The following is a 20,333-nucleotide window of genomic DNA, read 5'->3' as shown; positions in this document are numbered from 1 at the left end:
GATATGTTACGCATACATATAATATAGTACACGTATAAAGTATACGTGATACGTCACGTAATTTAGTTTATACATTAAGCTTATATTATTGTAGCAATATAGAATGTTTATGAATAGACGCTCTCTCTCTTTCTCTCTCAAAATATGTGATTATTTTGAATATTAAAATTTTAAAGCTTTAATTTCTATTTAACTGTGCTTCTACTTCTCTTAATTTATTACAATTGTGTTACAAAATGAGAATAGTATTATATTATTTGCATAATGGAATGTGTATCTGCAATAGGCACATATTCTCATTTATAATATAAAAATAATTAATTATAATGAGTTCATAAATTTATTATGCAATAAAATTAATAAAATCAATCAAAAAATCATTTGGAATTAATCAATATTTGATATTTTACCGCACGTATATCCTATATGATTAATAATATTATTAATGATTATATTTTTTAATAATTAACTTAAGAATTTCTTATAACCTGATATAATAATGAATATATAAGTTGAGTTTAACTTTTTGAAATATAGTTAAAGAAATTATACATTAGTTATACAAACTGTTATACAAATTGAAAATCTGAATTGATCAAGTAATAATCTATTAACATATGATAAATTAATTACAGGTTTTAAATTTCTATAATATTGGAGAGAGGAGGGAAATATAATTAATTAATTATTCTTCCATCGAATATTAAATAAATTACATTGCAGTCCCTCTATCGTTCCGTGGAATTTTCTGTTTTAAAATCTGATTTCAAATTTTGCAGATTTCAGTAAAATTTTTTAACCAAATTAAGAAGTTTAAGAGACAGTTCAGTTTAATCAAATCATACATGCCACTAATATGCATAAAAAATATAGAGAATTGCAAAATATAAACAAACTGAAGTCTGTACTGCGACAACAATAAGAAAAATTTTAAAATAAATTTATATATGTAATTGATTGCCTAATTTAAATAATTTTTATTATATTAACTATTAATTCGTAAATATTTAATTATTTTTTCCTCATTTTTATATATAACAAAATTAAAATACTTAATTCTTTTTTGTTTTCTTCTTTAATATTTTATAATGTTTAGGGTCTACGACCTATTTATTACAACATTCTTCTTTTTCTTCTTCTTAAATTTTGTTGTTCTTTTAATATGACAATCTATTATTTTATTAATAATATTAAACAGCTTAACAGCTAACTAAAAAATGGTTAATATTAAAAAAAATAAATAAAAATGTTCGTACATATATATATATATAAATAATGAAAAGTTAGCAAAACAAAAGTATAAGAAAGAATAAGAATAAAAGTAAATGGCGCTGAACACATAACAAACGATTAGAAAACAAATATTGAAAAAAAAGTGATTTTAAGACAGACAACCACCATTACTTTTTTTTTTGTGTTTTTTGAATTTAATTTCTTATTGTTTTGATTGGTAGACAAAGGCAGAAAGTGCTTAATTTTTTATAAAATAAAAAATGACAAAGGAAAGAAACCATAAGAAAAATGAGGTGTTCAAAAGAACGTTGGTCTATAAACCATAAATTGTCAATTCCGAAATAATTGTTTAAAACTATTAAGGACAACACAAATCAATATTTCAACCCTGATATATATGTTATTGAAATATCAGGGATCTCTTTTGATCTATTATAAGTAAAACTTTCATCTTTTCTTTGCTTTTAAAGAATTTTCACTTTTTTCAAAAATACTGCAATCCGGGAATTAGAAAATTTTGTTCTAAATCTAATACTTTTCCTGATTTGTAAGAGTCTTTATTATTTAAATACATATACAAGTATAGAATTTCTGTCAAATGTAAATATTTTACATAAAAAATTGCGTCTACAATTCAAAAATAAAATTTTTCTACAAAAAAAAAAAAAATATGCCATTTATTTCGAAACGTGATTTTTTGGAATTGTGCCACTTTAATTCTGAGCGCCGCAAATATATGCAAAGAGACAAACTAAAAATAGCAAAAAAAAAAAGAACAAACAAAATTTTTAGAAATTCATTTTGGGTTTACAATTCGTTTTTCTTTTTCGCTTCGTTGTTTTTTTTTGTTTTTTTTTGGGTATCCTAAAAAGAACCTTTTATGGTCATTTATTTCAATGGTGCTATTTTCGTTCTTTTTATTTGATTAGCTATATTTTGTTTACACTTTTATTTTCATCATAATATATACACAATGTTTACCAGCTCTTTTTTCCATGTCTCTCTCGTTTACTCTTTCTTGTTATGTTTTGTCACTCAAATTCAAATATTGACCTCTCTTTGCTCTCTGTCTCTCTCTCTCTCTCTCTCTGTCTCCTTTTAACAATGGCGTAACAATATTATTGTTGTTAAAAGGTTAAAAAAATTATTTTTAAAAAAAAAAATTTAATTTTATATTTTTTTCATTAAATTTTTTTTTTTATATTTTAATTTTTGTGGGCGAAAATATGTGATTTGATTCCATATAATTGACGTGATAATTTTTTTCAGTAAATTAATTTTTCTCCCTTTTGTTTTTTGTTGTTTTTTTTTCAAACTACTGTTATTATAAAAATAGGAACTTATCAACATATTGTGAAACTTTAATTTTAAATGACAAATTTGTACTTCTTAGACGTATCAAATCAAATATTTGTGTCTGTTTTTGCAAGTTAACAGCATGGGGGAAGAATATTAAATGATCAATTTACGGTAGGAATATTGTTAACGGTGTATACTGTATATCGTAATCTAATACCATAACGAGTTAGATTTTCAAAAAGAAAGTTCATATTGAATGGCATAAAATGAGTAGAGAGATTCAAATCTCGAAAACTATTTTAAAAATATTTTATGTATTTAAATATGGGAAGAAGTACATCCAAAATTTTATATTATTTTTTGTGTTATACTACATGAGGTTTTATAAATATTAAACTTCTTAAATGAAAGTACTTCACATCTAAACTGCTATAACTATAATTGCTGAATTAGAAATTCTCTTCTATTTATATTCCACATAAGTTTTAACTGTACTCTATATGACTGTATAACAATATTTCCAGTATTTCTTTGGAAATTCTCAAATAACATTGCAATACATAAAGATAAAAGTACCCTAGACTTATTGCTTACATAAAATTTAATTTTAATATTAGGTTCTAATAGAAAACACCGGAAGAAATGAAAAAAAAAATCTTAAAACTAAAATTAATTAAAAATATAACTTAAAATTATTATGAAATTTACTTAACATTTTTTTATTATATTTTACAAAAAAAAAAAAAAGAAAACATTTAATAATCAACAATAAACCTTGACTTTTATATTATAGTCTATGACTTGTATAACATTATTTATTAAGAGAAAAAATAAAAGTAAAATAAATAATATTATGTGATAATATTAATTAAAGTATATGCACAAAAATATAAAATATATAAAAGAAAATATCTTGTTAGATATTATCAAAAAAATATTTATTTACTCTAAGTATACATGTATAAAATGAACGAAAGCAAAGCAGAAACAAAAAAAATAGGACCTTTGTGAATTTAATAGCCTAAAGTTATTAAGTAAAATTTTATAATATTGTATATAATACATATATATATATACACGTAAATATATATACACAAATATTGTTACCATAAATACATTGTATAAACACAAGAGATTTTTTAACAGAATAACTTAAAAGGCTATCACATCATGGCATACGTAACGTATATTTAGAAGAAAATTTTCTAAAAAAATCAAAATGCCACAGATTTCTTATACATACTTTGTTTTTCTTTTTCTTTTTCCATTCCCTAAAGATGATGTCGACAAAAAAAAATCCAAATTATAATCTTAAGTATAAGTAAATAAACTTTTATACAAAAAGACTGAAATATTTTTATTTTTCTTTTTTTACTTGTTTTTCTCATCTCTTATTACCCTTAAGGGCTTAAGTTTAATAGTGTATACTTAATACAATAATGTACACTTGTATATCTATATACATTAAGGCAAACAGTAGATTTTAGTTACTATCAAAGTTTTTCTTGTACATCCATACTCCATGAAATTAATATCAAATATGATAGATTCTCTAAAATTATTAAGATTTCACTGTAAATGGAAAACGCTATGGGTAAAAAATTAATTTGTGATAAAAAATGTATTAATCTATTTCAATGTCGGATCCAATATGTTTAATAAAATATATTCAAAATCGGTTTTGTCCACTATAATTCGAAAACGATTTGTCCACTATAGTTTGAAAACGGCTCGTCCACTATATTTTAAAACCGGTTTGTCCAGTATAGTCAATAAAATATTTTCAAAATTATTAAGATTTCGTTAAAATTAATCTAATTTAAAATCTTTATACTAGTAGATTTTGTTTTACAAATTTATTTTATTTAAAATTCATCCTAAATGTATGCAATTTTGCCTATTAAATAAAGAATTTGAATAATTGTTTGCTATTAAAATAAACATTATTTTTCTATATAATGAAACTTCACTGTATAAAAGAATACTGTTTGTAAATATATTATTTCTGTTATATTATACATTTTAGTCACATACAACTGTTTATTAAATGTTGTAAAGCTAGAGCTATGCTATTGTTTTTCTTTTATTTTATATTTTGTATTTATTTTTTATTTTATTTTTTGTTTATTCCATGGAAAAGAAGTGTAATTTTTGGAAATAATTACAAATTCAGGATAATTTGAAAATTATTTATTTTATAAATTATTAAAATTTATTTTCATTTTTTTTTTTTTTGTAATCTGATAAAATTATAATAAAATATTGTTTATTTTTTTTTTTTTTGTGTTGTAATTTGTACCTTGATTTCAAAGAAAATATTTGAATTAAAATACAAAAAAACAAAAATCATATTTCTGTCTCAACAATATTAAATTTGATTTTTTGCAAATTCTATAGTCTAATTACTTTTAAAATTGACAAAGTTTTTAATTGACCAGATTTAGATTTTAATTTTAGAATTTTTTTCATTTTGCTATGGGCTCAATCAGATTTAGTTCTATAATAAATTTATTTTTACAGTGAAATTCCAAATAAATTAAATTTAAAAAATCTATTTTTATAAATTTGGAATATTATAGGCAACAGTAAATTCATTAAGTTTAAAAACAAAAACTAGTAAGTTTATTAACGCATTAGCTGCCAAATACGAGTTATCTCGTAGTTGGAATTCGTATCAAAACTGCCAACTACGAGATAACTCGTAGTAAGAACTGTGCAACTGTATGAAACTTAATTTCTGAAAAACCAGGTCTTTGCGTGAATAATTGTTTCAAAATTTATCACCACAAGTAACTTACTATATTAAATACTTAAAAAAAAAATGAATTTTGTTTTGTTGTGGTTTATTTTATTGAAATAAAGTTGAATTTCGAATATTAAATTTAGACTTTTTCTTTTTTATTTTGAAATCAAATAAAAAACTAAGTACGAGCTATCTCGTATTTGGCATATTCAAATAAAATTGTCTAAAGTAGGCCAAAGTATGAGATATCTCGTATTACCTAAAGATACCTAAAAACACCTTACAATAGTTTTGGGAAGCCTCATGAGTGTTTTTATGCAATATTATTGCATTATTTATCTTGTAAAATAAAAATTTTGAATTGGCACCAGGAGTTAAATATTCCAAAACTCTCTTGGCAGCGAATGCGTTAAGTTATATTTGGATTTTTTCTTAAAAATTTTAATTTATTATTAATATTTTTTTCATATTAAATAATTGCTTAATAATTTTTATGTATAGAAATATAAAAATAAAATATTGAATTAGAAGAAAATTTTATAATATGAGAAAATAATGTAAAAATAAAAATTACAGAAATAGAATATTAATATTGTATAAAATGTGGGAGATTTAATCAAGGTTAAAAATTGTTATACAAATAATTTCAATAAAATTATTACATGCACACATAATACACTTACTTATTCAATGAAATGCTGTTAAAATAAATTGCAAATCTTTTGGAAATTGAAAATAAAAAAAAATTACCAAATCTAATTACTATAGATACTTAATTTTTTTTTTTTGTTAATTACAAATGTATATTATTATAAATAATTAGTATATAAAATCATACTTTTTAAAACAAACACCTTGTACCTAATATTTGATATAATACCGCCATAATTTTGCAATATGCTTATTTAATTTATATGTTCCCGCTTAAAGATACCGCGTTTTGTGCTGCGACCTTGTTTTTTTTTTATATGCTCTTTATGCATTATTTTTATTTTATTATTTTTAATCGGCAAAAAAATTTTACAACTTTTAAGTTTTCCAGTCACTCCATTTTAAGATTTTGTTTTTGAATTTTATTGTTTTTTTTTTTATTTCATTAAATGGTCACTACGTGTCGTACTTTATTGACTGATTTTTCCATTTATACAATTCTGTTTTTTTGTTTTCATATTTTTTTATTTTCAAATTTTCTCGCTTTCATGTTTAATTCAATATTCATGACAAAAGAGGGAGAGAATAAAAAAAAAAAACACTTTTGGTAATTAAAAAAAAAAATTTTAAGAAAATATTTTTGTCGATTTTTCTGACATTTACTGCTAATATCCTTACATTTGTTAATAATTTTTAAATTGGCTTTTAAAGTTTTAATAATTTTGATTAAAAAATTAAAATTTTTTAATATTTTAAGGAAATTATAAAAATTGCATACCTTTAGGGACTTTAATTTTATTAGAAAAAATTTTAGAAAATCGAAATTAACAATATAAGATTCGACAAACTTAATTATAATAAATAAAAATTTTCGGTAATTAAGAAAGTAGTAGCTGACAAATCTAATTTCAATAAAAAAAATATTTTGACTAAATCAGAAAAATTGCATATATTAAGGGGCGTAATTAATAAATTTTAAGTACAACTTTATACATAAAATATTTTTGAAATTTTTTTTAAATCTACATCATGCAAATAATAATAAATAATCATTATTATTTTAAGAAAAACAAAAACCAGAATTTTTCTCATTGAATGTCGTGGGCATGTTTTCAATAAAAAGTATGAAAGAAAATTTTAAACAACTAGGAAACTATAAGTACATGATTTACTAAAGAAATTTACAAATTATATTAAAGAATGTAGCTATATTTTAAAATCTGTATGAAAACATTGAAAACATAGAACAAAAAAAAAATAAATCATATTTTATTTTTATTTTCTATTTTCTTGTGATTTAAAGAGGCGTTTTTGCAAAAATAAAAAAAATCTTTTTCCGTATAGCATGTAAAATTTTCATAAAAAATGCGGAAAATCTTCAAAGTATGAAAAAAAATTAACATTTAGAATAAAAAAATTGTTTAAACACATACTTTTTACAAGTGAAAATGACATTAATAATAATAAAAAAATGTATAACAAAAAAAAAATATTAAGAATAGAATAAATGACAATGCACGCAATATTCTTGTTATAAAATTAAAAATATATGTGCGTATGTATGTATGTAGGCATATCCTTTTAAGTACAATAATAATCTATTTTAAAATTACTGTTATTATTTATTTACAGAAATTAATTTGAACAGTTATTAAATAATTTTATGTAATATTTAATTATTTTTTCAATTGAAACTTATATACCATATAGGAAGCTATATATTTATATATAGGGTACATTTATATATAACGAATAGAGAGCATGTGTGTGTAAAATTTCAATAAAAATTATTGTATTCTACTTTAATATTATTTCTTTATTAATTCTTTCATATGAAGTGCAATGAATTTTAATGAAAATTTACAACAATTATGAATTAATCTAATAAGAAATATTGTAAAAATATTGTTCATTAAAGTGATAATTTTTATAATAAAACAAAAACAAATATTTAAAATATTAGGGAAAATTTATTCAAATATCTTCTATCCATTTAATATTGGAATTATTTATTAAAATCACAAGAAAAATATTATATATAATTAATTTTAATGTTATAACATTACACAAATGAAACCATAATTATTACATATACAACATCACACTAAAAATTCATACAAATCTATTTTGTCAAATATACACTCCTACAACATGAAATATTTGGAAAAAGAAAAACGGTATAATGAAAACAATGGCAAAAATCGGTACACAAAACTCAGATCGTAAATTTTTTGATATATGGCAATGTTCTTCAAATATGAAATAGTTTAATAAGTGTGATATGTGTAAAGTTGCTTAAATCATGCCATCTATAATTAGATAATCATAATAATCCTATATATAAATTTGTAATGTAAATAAAATTAGTCATATTTACTAAATATTTATTGCAATGATTTTAATAAATTTTAACAAGATATGAGTATGTCCAATAGAAACAAAAAAAAAATGCAATTAAAAAAAAATTTATATTTTTCTTGTTCATTACAAATTCAATCTTAATTTTTTAAAATTTTTATAATATTAACCTCATATACTCAAGAGTGTTATTAAAACCATTTATGATTTTAATCAAAAATAATAAAATGAAGAAAAAAATCGTGTCAACATTACACGGTCAATAACATTCTTATGAAATTTTCTATTCTTTTTTTCTATTTTTTTTTTCTATTCAATTTAAACTGCGGCTAATCATTTCAAAAAACATTGCAAATATTGCAATTTGTACAAATAATCTTGAAATTATAATAAAATTTTAATTTTACGATATATCTTATAAAATATCAACTTTTGACGTGATTGTGCACACACAATAATATTCTGCATGTAAAATACTATATGTAAATAAATTTTAACATGAACATTAACGTGTATGTATGTAATGTATACAAGTTGGGTAAATATTCATTAAACAATTAAAGCTATGGATCTATTCAATTTAAATTTATCTGTATATATTTGCGTATTTATACAGATTTCAAAATAGAATCCATTGTATCTCAAGTATGGTTTGCTTTTGTATAAATAAAATTATCCGATATAATAGTATGGGACAGTTGGAATATTTTGAACACAATAAGAGCATACTTAAAATTTCATTTGAAAATATCAATTAATGATTTTACGGTATATACTAAGGTTATTCAAGATATTTTAAAAAAAAAAATGAGAAAAAAAAAGTTAAAATAAAATTTTAATAAATAGAAACCTGAGGCCAGAAAATAGAAACCTTTCATTTGTTATTTTGCAAAAAAATATTTTTGAATTGAAAATTTTTTTTTGAAAAGAAAAGAAATTCAAGAATTTTTTTTTATTTTTATCTAAAGAATAAAAGTTAAAATTAGAAATGAATCACATATAGTACGTTTTAAGGAGTCAAGCCATATAACAAATTCAAAAATGAATTTGAAATTTTTTTCTTTTAAACAAAATAAATATTTTTTAGACCATAGCTATAGAAGTTTTACTTAAAAGGTTTACTTTTTTGTTTGCAAATGAATCCAAATTTTTCACCTTAAATTAAATTTTATTATTTTCTAGATTATGTATGCGAAATATGATGAGCGTGAACTGGTTAAAATAAATATCCATACGAGCTTGTATCCTTTGATACCCGTAAGAACTTGTTATTTTTTGAGGCAACGAACATGTCATTATAGCTGACTACAATCATAGTCTATAGGATAGACTGTTTCTTTAATAACACTGTTTTGTTTTACAAGGAATGAAATTTACGCGTTGTAATTTATATTAGTCAACTAGTAAATTATTTACGCGTTGTTAAACCTTTTGCATTCGGCTGTATTCGACCATATATTGGGGGAATAATGGAGAAAAATTACGGAATGCCGAATTTATAATACAATACCCTTCCCTTCTAATATATATCCGCACGGAAATAATAGTTGCCGTATTACCATATTAATTTATGAATCGAAAATATATGTGAAAAATATCAGTATTGTAATTTCAATAGTGACAATAAAATATAACCAAAATAACTATTAAAGTTATATGGCAGCTACCACAAAATTAGTCAAGAAATTTCAACGATTTTTATTACAAATAACAGCCCCCATAAAATATAATTATTTGTTCAAAATTTCGATAATATAATTTGCAAAAATAATTTTTGAAGTTGTTTGCCAGCTATCCGAATGACTGCTTCGATCACATTCAATTTAAATGAGGGTTCATTTACTATTATAAATCATTTGGTAAGCTTCAATTAAATTAGTTTTAGAGTTACCGTTGGGAAGGACGGAGAGAAGAAAATTTGCTCATATTCAAAGGCATTTTATAGAATTCTATTTAAGAATATAGACAAATACAATCACTAAATATCCATAAAAATTCTCATTACCAAAGTTCTCGCATATAATAATGTAGATTCAATCTAATCGTATAATTACATAATAATGAAATCTAATTAACATTGTATACATATATTATTGCAATAATGAATGTCATGAACAAATATATTGGAGGCGGCATTTGAAATTTTGTTCACAAGTTAAAAAAAATGTTTTTTTTTTATTTAAGTAAATTTCACTTGAACAATTTTTTTTATTTATTTACATTTCGCAATAAGAATTTGTAATAAAATAATTAAACAAAAAAATTTTATTGAAGCAAAAAAAAAAAATTATTTTAGTTTTTTTTTAAAATTTAAGATGATTCACAATTAAATATGAATATTTATTTGAAAAAAAAAAAAAAAGAAAAAAACAAGTGAATATTTCTTATTTCGGATACTTAATGATTAAATTTGAAGGCGTTCATGAATTTCCATTTGAAGAAATGAAAAACAACAAATAGAACAAAACAGAAACAGAAAGATTCATAATAAAAACCCCCAACACGTTTTCAATTTTTCTTTTTTCTTCCAGATCATTACTATTTAGTAATGTTATGTAACGAAAAGTGTCAATTAAAAAAAAACAAAACAAAATATTAAATTAAAATTTTCCAAAATAAATAAATTATTACTTTTATATTTCATTTAATATAAATTATTACTTATTAATGTCCTCGCTTAAATCTTAATTGTTATACAAAACACGTTCTGTACACATATACTCGTATATTATATGCTTACATAATTAGGAATCAAAAAACAATTTTTAATACAGTACAGTTTTTAAATATTTGCAATTTTTCCGATTGTAATTAAAGTTTTTCTCTTTTTCGTATATAAATTTGCAGAATATAACAATATTGAAATATTTACTTGGTTTTTGATTTGTTATATTTAACAAACACAGTTTATAATAACTACTGCGAAAATATTATTACCATTATAATTAACAAATCAATTGCTTGGATAAACTGTTATACAAATTATCATACAAAAAAATCATGATTTATACGCATAAAATCCGGCTGTCCGGATTCCCAAATAAAATTGCCATCATTTATTAAGGAAGACAAAGGAAGATTGTAAAAAACTAAGTCACTGATTATACTCAGTGTCATTCTATATTTATTATTGTTAATGTCATATTGAGTATATAAGAATAGGACAATTTTACTTTTGAAAACTAAAAATAATTGCAGAAAATGTAAAAACATGAAGTAATTAAAATTTTTATAAAATTGCCTCATTCAATGAGAATTATAGACAATTTCCTCCTATTGGGACAAAATAATTTTTTTGTTGTCTATCTTTTGGCAAAATTCATAATGGCAAGCAAAAAAAAAAAAGTACCTTTTTTTTACTGCCATCATAAATTTTTGATTTTAAGCAATAATACAAGTATATTTATAAATAATTAAGTATATAAACAAATAAACAATCATTATGTGATTTAGAGAGTCTTACATATTCTTGTTATCTCCGGAATAAAGACGAAAATATCTTTACTATTTGCAATAGTTTGGATTCTCATTGAGTAAATTAATGAATATTCTTTCTAATTTTAATTGAGGTAGATGTTCAGAATTTTCTTTCCATATTTTTTACTCTCAATCTAATAAAAAACTACTTGAATAGTCAGACAATTTGTGCAGTGGTTATGACACCGGCCCTTTAAATTATACTTATAAATATTAATAATACTTATAAATATTAATATACAAGTAATTTTCATATATTCATAATATTCGATATTAAAAAAACTAAGAAAAATATTATGAAGAAACAACTACGGCAGGCTAGTCACACATACTTAATTTCAATACTGGGGCATGACTATCTATAATATGATGCGCTAACCCTACGCTCTTCCTAGGAGTAAAGAAGGGAAAAAAAACTCAAGAAATTGAAATTAAATATTAAAATTAAAACCGAGTTTTTGTATTTCTTGTACACGGAATTGTTGCTCTTTTAGAAAACAAAACAACTTGAATAATTTAATTAAATTCCACTGTATTTTCCGAAAAAAAAAAAAATTGATATTTTTAAAATTGTCATATCATAAAAAAATATTTTTATTAATAAAATTCTTAACATTTTAAAATTCTTAAATAATAAATTATTGAGTAAATGAGTTTTCACCAATTTCGGAATGAACGTGTACCATAACATATATATACACACTAATAAATATATATACATTGTACAGGTGGAAATCTTTCATGTCAAATTAATATTAATCAATAATAAAATTTAAAATTCTAAAAATAAATCAATCACATATATATTATATGTATGTATATGTTCGCTAGTTATTTAAAGATCTTGTATCGAACAATAAAATTGAAATTTCGATATTCTAAATAGAATTAAAATATTGTTTTTTTTTTTCTCTTTATTATTATAACTAAATAATTTAAAAAAAAAATATCTATTACAATATTTTTGTGTCCCTGTCCGGTATGAGCCGCGTAGGTGGTAAATAAAATTTATATATATATATATATATATACATACATATAGTTTGAAATTAAGGCTTTGTTACGAGAACAACATTTTTGTTTTTTATTGATGAGAAAACAAATTAATAATTACGTTTTAGAAATGTAATTTTTTTTTTTTGTTAATCCAATGAAGAATTTATTAGACAACAACTTAGGCAAATTATTGGACAAATTATGAGTTGAGAAATTTCTATAATTAAGTTGAAGGAGAAAAAATATCAAAATATTTTGTAATTTTTTTTTAAAATATTTTTTTTTACGAAATTTTCCTTCGAGCAATACCGCTTAGTTTAAACCATAGTTTTGTAATTGAATCGGCGTCTTCTAGAAAAAAATTCTAGAAAATTGCATTGAAGACCAATAAAAACAAATTATTATTTACCAAAAAATATTACATCATGTAATGTTATCTGTAAATTTTATTCAATACTTTACAGAAAAAAATTTAAGAATTGATTACCAATAAACAACATCACGTTCTAGATTTCTAAATTGATTGCGCAAAATAATTCAATTTTTTTTTTTTTTAATTTATACTTTTATAAGTTGAAATTCAGGTCACCTTATACCAAATATGGAATTTGACAATTAATTTTCTTAATAGTGTATCCACTAAGTAATTTACAATAACAAGATGAAGAAAAAAAAAAGAACAAAATTACATAAACAAAAGCTTAACTTAAAACAAATTGTTGTAAAATCATTGGGTGGTGGACAACACCTTAAATTAAGATAAAAAAAAAATTTAAGGTTCTATAAGTAATTGTGTAATTTAATCGTAAATTTTATATAGAACTTTTTTTCTTACATAAGAAGTTTTTTTTTTTCAATACTTACTATACTGTTGTACTTTTGTTTTTTTTTTTTAATTTAAAGATTAGAACAATAAAACTAAAGATTTTCCAACAATTGAACAATGTAAGCTTTTATATATCTTATACAAAAAATAGTAAAAATTGTAAGTGTATCATGAGATAAAAGCTGAGAAAAGCAGAAAAATTAATTAAAAAAATCGCTTATATAAACAATTTTTTTGATTTCAATTTCTATTTTCGTTTAGCAGCAAAAACTAATCAAGTATGAACACGTCTCAAACAAACATGTCTATTACACAACTCATCACTCAGAGTTTTTAATGTAAATTTTTTTCTTCTTTGTATACGAGATTTCAACATAGATCACCTTTCTGCTAGAATTTAGATCACATCTTACATAATTTTAATGTGAACTTCCGTTCTGCACGCATCGTTTTTCCTTATTAAAATAGTTCTAGTTCATACAATACTAAATTTCATAAGTATTGTTCTTGTATATATAGACTCATATTGCGAAATAGACCCACTCTCAAGCCTTTTGAATACCTATAAATCTACATTTAATAACTTTAATATACAAGACTATAAGACTTTAGAATTTGTCTGGTCAAACTTGCTTATTGGAATACTTTTCAAAACGACACTACCTCACTCACCCATATTTGAATCATTAAACAACCTTTAAAGCTTTTAAAAGGCAAAGTTAAACGTATAAGTACAGTTTTCATATCGTATTCAAAGACGGCATTCTTTTTAAAAGCAAACATTTAAGAATAATAAGTAAATATTAAGTGTAATTTAAAAACAGCAAAATTGGCTATAATAATTCAAGCTTCTCATTTCAAATATAATTGAAAGATAATATATAAAATTTTTAAAACTTTATTTTATATAAAAATTCTTTTATTGAAAAAAAAAACAAACAAAAAGAATTTATAAATAAAATCAACAAAAATGTAAATTAAATCAATTGTGCAACCAACCCCCATTTATAATGAACTCTCCCCCTCCCCCTCATATTTTAGTAATGTTAAATAAATTAGTACATATTATATGTGTGTATGTATATATAATACGAATAACTACGGTATAAATACTAAAAAAATAATTTTATAATTATTTTCAATTTTGTATTTTTAATTAACAACATTCTGTAATAAAATTCTTAAATAAATTTTATATAAAAAAAATTTTTTTTTGAACATAAATTAAATAAATAATTTTAATAAATACAAATGTAAATATATATATATATATATATATATATATATATATATATAAAATGTCAGTACAAAAACTACATGTTAAGCGCATTTATTAAATTTAATGTTAATTAAAAGTTAATTAAAGCCATTAATTGTAAAGATTAGCAAAAAAAAAACATTTTCATCATTTTATTGATTTTTTAAATGATTTTCGGATTTTGTTTCCTTTCTCCACAAAATTCATAATATAAATGAAGCAAATTTTATTTTAAATAATATCTGATCACCTTTCTTTCTTTTGTTGTTGTTGTTTCTTCTGCAGTACTTTCATCATTCATCGATAAATTTGCTAAAATATCTTCTTCAATTAAATCGATTGCCGAATTCTTTCGTAAATCCAATGAATCAATAGAGAAACGCTTCCCATCACTATTGCTATTATGAAATTCACGAAAAATATCATCTGCATCTTCTAATATACTATTTTGAAAACGTCGTCTATCATGATCTGTATTTTCAAGAATACGTACATGTCTTGTTAAATTTTCTTTTGTTAATGAACTACGTGATGTATCACCACCACTTGTATCTGAATCTAAATTATCGAATGCTGTTGGTGAAATACTTTTACGTAATATTGAATGAGTTTTTTTTGGAGTTTTTGCTGTTGGTGTCGTTGATGTTGTTTTTGTTGTTGTTGTTGTTGTAGTTGTTCTATATTTTGTTGGTATTGAATTATGTAATTTAGTCCATGTATTTACATAATCTCTTGGTTCCGATGTTAATGATGTTTTTCTTGTTAATAAATTACCGGTACTAACAAAACGTTTTGTATCTTTAATACCATTTTTACGTGGTAATGTTGCAAATTGTGTTGAACTACCGGAATCATAACCGATTGAACTGCGACGACGTGGTAAACTGCCATATGTTGAATCATAACTAGTTGAACCACGTCTTGCTGCTGTTGATGATGGTGGTACACTACCGGCACGTGATCCATTATAATATGTAGAATCAGTACGATCAAAACTATTTCTTTTACTGCTTGGTATACTTCTTAAACTGATGGCACTATCACGACGATTATTTAAATTACTGTTAACGCTACCAAAATTTGGATATTTTGTTGTTGATTTTAATTTTGTTGTAGAACCATTTAATGAATCATTTTTTAATGAATTAACACTTGATCGGCGTGTATAACCGTAATTATCATCATTATTTGGATTATCTCGCATTGCAGCTGCTGTTGCTTCAATTACTTCTGCTGCTACTTGACTAGCAATTGATTCTTTTTGACGTGGTGGTAATGGTGTCGCATTACTTGATCGTAATAAAGATGGAAAAGCTGATGGATGTTCAATATTTTTTCCAAAATCTGAATTCCATACATTTCGTTTTCTTTTTTCATTAAATATGAAACGATTTTGGTGTTTATAAATTTTCGATTCGATTGTTTTTTTTTGTTTTTTTTTATTCAAATTTATTTTTGCGTATATTGTATGATGACATATATAGAATAAAATTAGAATAAAATAAGAAGATTTTGTCAGTAAAAGTTGGCAAATATTAAATCAATTTCGAATAAATGTTAATAGATTTTTGTTTTCTATTAAAATTTTGTTCAAACAAAAAGAGTATATTTTTATTTTATTATATATATATAAGTTAGAAACCAGATTTCAGATTATTATTAATTCTTAGTCAATAACTTAGGAATTTGTATTGAAAATTCAAATTTATATACGATATTGAATAGAATTTTATTTAATTTGCAAAATTTAATTTCCCATTTGTAATTTTGGATTTTAGATTTCAATATTATAATTTTTTTCATAATTTAGTTTAAATACAAACTTAAATTGCCGGTATAACAGTATGTCTTTTTTTCTATTATTAAAAATATGCTAATTTTCTTTGCATTATGCAATTTTACATTAAAAATTATGAATTTCATAACAAGTTGTATGAAATTATTTTTCAAACAAACAAATTGTTTTTCAGTATGACAGCGAATTCAATTGTGTTCCCTCAACAAATTAATTCAATTTTTGTAGACGCTTCATTTTAAACAAATGAATTTATTATTATTTTTTTCGCAAAATTTTATTTAAAATTTCAACATTATCTCGATTTCAATTTTTCACAAATATATTTTGCATAGAATATTGAAAATAATACAGGTATAACGAGAAAATAAAATATATTCACATATATCTATATATACCATACAGTGTTTTATATTACAAAACATTTTAGCACCTTATTTAGGTGATCAAATTTAGCGCATACTCGCTAAAATGAAAAACAATCATAAAGGTATAAATAATAAAAAGCCTTGCAAAATTTAAAAGGAAATTTAAATATGATCGCAAAAAAAAAAAGAAGAAAAAAGAAATATTTAACTATAAAATTGTAGTAATGTTTTTGTTTTAAACAAGGTTGATGCCTACTATAGAATTAAAAAAATTAAATTGAAATATAAAAGATTTCAATGCTTTAAATAAATTTTAAAGTTCTCCCCTCAGTATCGTATACAATTTCAGTTTTGTTTTTTAATTTATTAATGTGCAATTTCTGGTTTCTTCTTATAAAGGGAATGGGAATTTTTTCATTTTTATTAATATTTTTTTTTTTTGTTTTTTAATTTATTCGCTTCTATTCTTATTTTTTTTAACTTGAATTTTTTCATAATAACAAACATTATATTAATGTATAAGAAAAAAAAAAAAACATAAAAATCTTTGGTATATAAACCTGTATTTTTCACCAGTAATCGCTTCCAATGTATCATGTAATTGTTTCTTTTGCTTATCACGATGATAACTTTCGGAAAATGATTGACGTTGTTGTAAATCTTTAATAAAATTTTCTGCTGCTTTATTATCATCATCACTACTATATAATAATGGTGAAGGACCACCAACACCACTTATATTGGATTGTGTAGTACCAGTTCCTGTTATATTTGTCATTTTTTTATTATTAATAATATCATTATAATTAGTATTTGTATTTGTATTATTATTATTATTATTTGTTGTATTTAAATTACCATATATATTATTATTATTGTTGTTGTTGTTGTTATATGAGCTGGTATTTGAATTACGACGATTATTTAAATAATTATTTGTATAATTGTTGTTTGGATTTGTTGAATGTAAATGAGAATGTTGGGGATGTTGATGTTGTTGGGATGCTGTTAATCCACGATGTACATTACATTTTTTATTAATTAATTCAATATCAACATATTTTGGTGGTTCAGCGGATGATGAACGTCGTTTTGCATCAGCAAATAATTCATTTATTCGCCTTACATGGTCATTATGTGTATCGCGTACCATTTTTGAATTTTTTTTTTTTTTTTAATTTTTTTTTTTACAAAATGATAATATTATACGAGAATCGTGACTAACATACGATTTTTTGTTTTTATTTATTTTTTTGCTATATTATTTTTCTTTAAACGTGTATTTTATGCCATATATAAGAAAACAAACATATATATACAAATATATATATCTTTTTTTTTTTTTTTTTTGGAAAAACAAAAAAAATTACTTTTTTAGGTTATGATTTTGCTTATATTTAAAGCATGTAGATTTTTTTTATACACACGTAAATTTTATATTTCTCTCTTTAAATATAACCTTATTTTAATTTTTGCAAATTCAATATTGAAACAAAAAGGGAAATTTTTCTGAATTTGGTACTTTCTTTACTTTTATGGTATTTTTTAATTTTTACTTTTAGAATTTTTTTCTCTTTAATTTCAATTTAAAATTCACTTTTCTTTATTTAAAATTAAAATTTTCAAAAAGGAAATTTTTTTAATTTTTTTAATTCATTAATAATTTTTTTAATAATTTTTTGTAATTCCTTCACTATATATTTTTAAATATCGAAAAAATTTGAATAGAATTTCAAATTTTGCAAATATTTTTCAAAAAAAAAAAAAGCATTCAATATTTTTCTATTTTTTTTTTCCCTTGTTTTAAGCACCGAACAGTTACCAGCCAGATTTAAGACTGACTGAACAAGAATTTTGATTGAATAATTTAAATTGTATGAAGTTTTTTATTTTTTTGTTTTTTTTTTTTTTTCCTTTTTTTTTTTTAGTGTGGTTTTTCTCATTTTGTTCTTTTGAGTTTTGATTTGCTTATTTAATTCTCTTTTCTCAGTATTATAGTATTATTAAGTCAAGTTAAGAAAATAAATAAATTACAAAATAAAAATAAAAAAAAAAAAATAGAAAAATTAAATAAAAAGCTCACACTTTAGTTTTTTTTTTTTTTGTATTTTTGTATCGGGGGAGAAACTTTATTAAAACATGTAAAAATTATTTTTTGACTAATCATTGTTCTAAAATATTTGCCATATGATGGAAAAAATCTTTAATGAGCTCATTTAACTAAAGATTTAATGGAACATAAAATTTATTATTTTGATCTCGATGTAAAATTTTTATGCTATTAAAATCTCGATGTAAATAGATCGTATAGATTGTTGATTATTGAAGAGATATAAGATCAAAGGAAGAACTCCATTTCGATCACTCCAGCCAAACATGGCTCATTGTAGTCTTCCCAAATCTCACTTATGCTTCACCAAAGAGTTGAACATTAGCTCACAAATATTGACAAAGCCCCGTCCAAATCATATTTACCTCCTGGCGGCCAGAGCAGAACAGTCATACAGAATATGTATGATCGTCTTCTCATCGTTCCGGCAGAATCTACACAAATGGGAGTCCGATTTGAATTGTTTGTGACAATTTTGTTATGACGTCATATTAAATTGCAGTAACTTAAAAAAACAATATTATGTAAATAAATGCTAGAACGGGTTTTATTTCAAGAATTTTTTTTTTTTGAATTGTTCCTTTATTCATTTAGTATTGTCCTTCTATATTATGCTGTTATAAAACGAATTCACAAGTTAAAATTATTCTATTTTCCTCTATTTAACATCTCTTCTGATCTCTTTTTTTTCTCAACATTTTGAGTTCTTTTAAACCATAAAATCTTTTTGATCTTATATGGCAACACTTTATTTTCAATCATACGTGTATGCACTAATATTATTTGTAGATATACATCTAAATTTATACTTAAACTATTATGTATATAAAATTATATTGTACAGTCATAATAACAAGTGGTATTGTTATAGTATTTAACCTTTTTGTTTTTTGCTATTTTGTTAAAAACAACTTTATGTATTTGAAACCAACGCCAAAGTTTAAATATAAACACTCAATTATATACTCACATAATATAGAGACAGATATATACAAAAGAAAAAGATCATATAATTTTAACAACAACGGTGCTAATCGATGATGATTAATCTAAAAATTCGTCGTCATTTTTGAAGCGGTGGATTAAGTAAATTATTTTTAATTTGTTTATTTTCATTATTATATTTAATTTATTATTCACTTACTTAGATTTTATTATACATATATGAATTTGGTGTTATTTGATACCCGGTCGAATATAATTGGGTTTTATGAAATAT

The 20,333-nt window shown here is 22.4% G+C and overlaps 2 protein-coding genes across 3 annotated transcripts in view; one reads left to right on the top strand and one right to left on the bottom strand.

Annotated features, from left to right (window-relative positions):
* LOC129608239 (probable WRKY transcription factor protein 1) overlaps window positions 1-18,435 on the bottom strand; it is a 47,397-nt gene extending 28,962 nt beyond the window's left edge. The window contains exons 1-3 of one of the 2 annotated variants that reach the window (XM_055519612.1): window positions 17,863-18,369; window positions 17,565-17,766; window positions 15,092-16,208 (exon numbers count right to left, since the gene is read on the bottom strand). In XM_055519612.1, the coding sequence (XP_055375587.1) occupies window positions 15,092-16,208; window positions 17,565-17,766; window positions 17,863-18,157 (1,614 nt within the window). In that variant the 5' untranslated portion in view covers window positions 18,158-18,369. Of the gene's footprint in view, window positions 1-15,091; window positions 16,209-17,564 lie in introns of both variants that reach the window. The other variant, XM_055519611.1, reaches the window with a different exon arrangement.
* The window catches only part of LOC129608237 (fibronectin type-III domain-containing protein 3A), a 101,616-nt gene that overhangs the window by 65,644 nt on the left and 15,639 nt on the right, over window positions 1-20,333 (top strand). The gene's annotated exons all lie outside the window — the stretch shown is intronic.

Source organism: Condylostylus longicornis, unplaced genomic scaffold (genome assembly GCF_029603195.1).
Source record: "Condylostylus longicornis isolate FDR11 unplaced genomic scaffold, ASM2960319v2 ptg000031l, whole genome shotgun sequence".
In the NCBI taxonomy this organism is placed as follows: Eukaryota; Metazoa; Arthropoda; class Insecta; order Diptera; family Dolichopodidae; genus Condylostylus; species Condylostylus longicornis.
The sequence above is the reverse complement of the archived record's forward strand: the minus strand, read 5'-3'. Positions and strand labels throughout refer to the sequence as shown.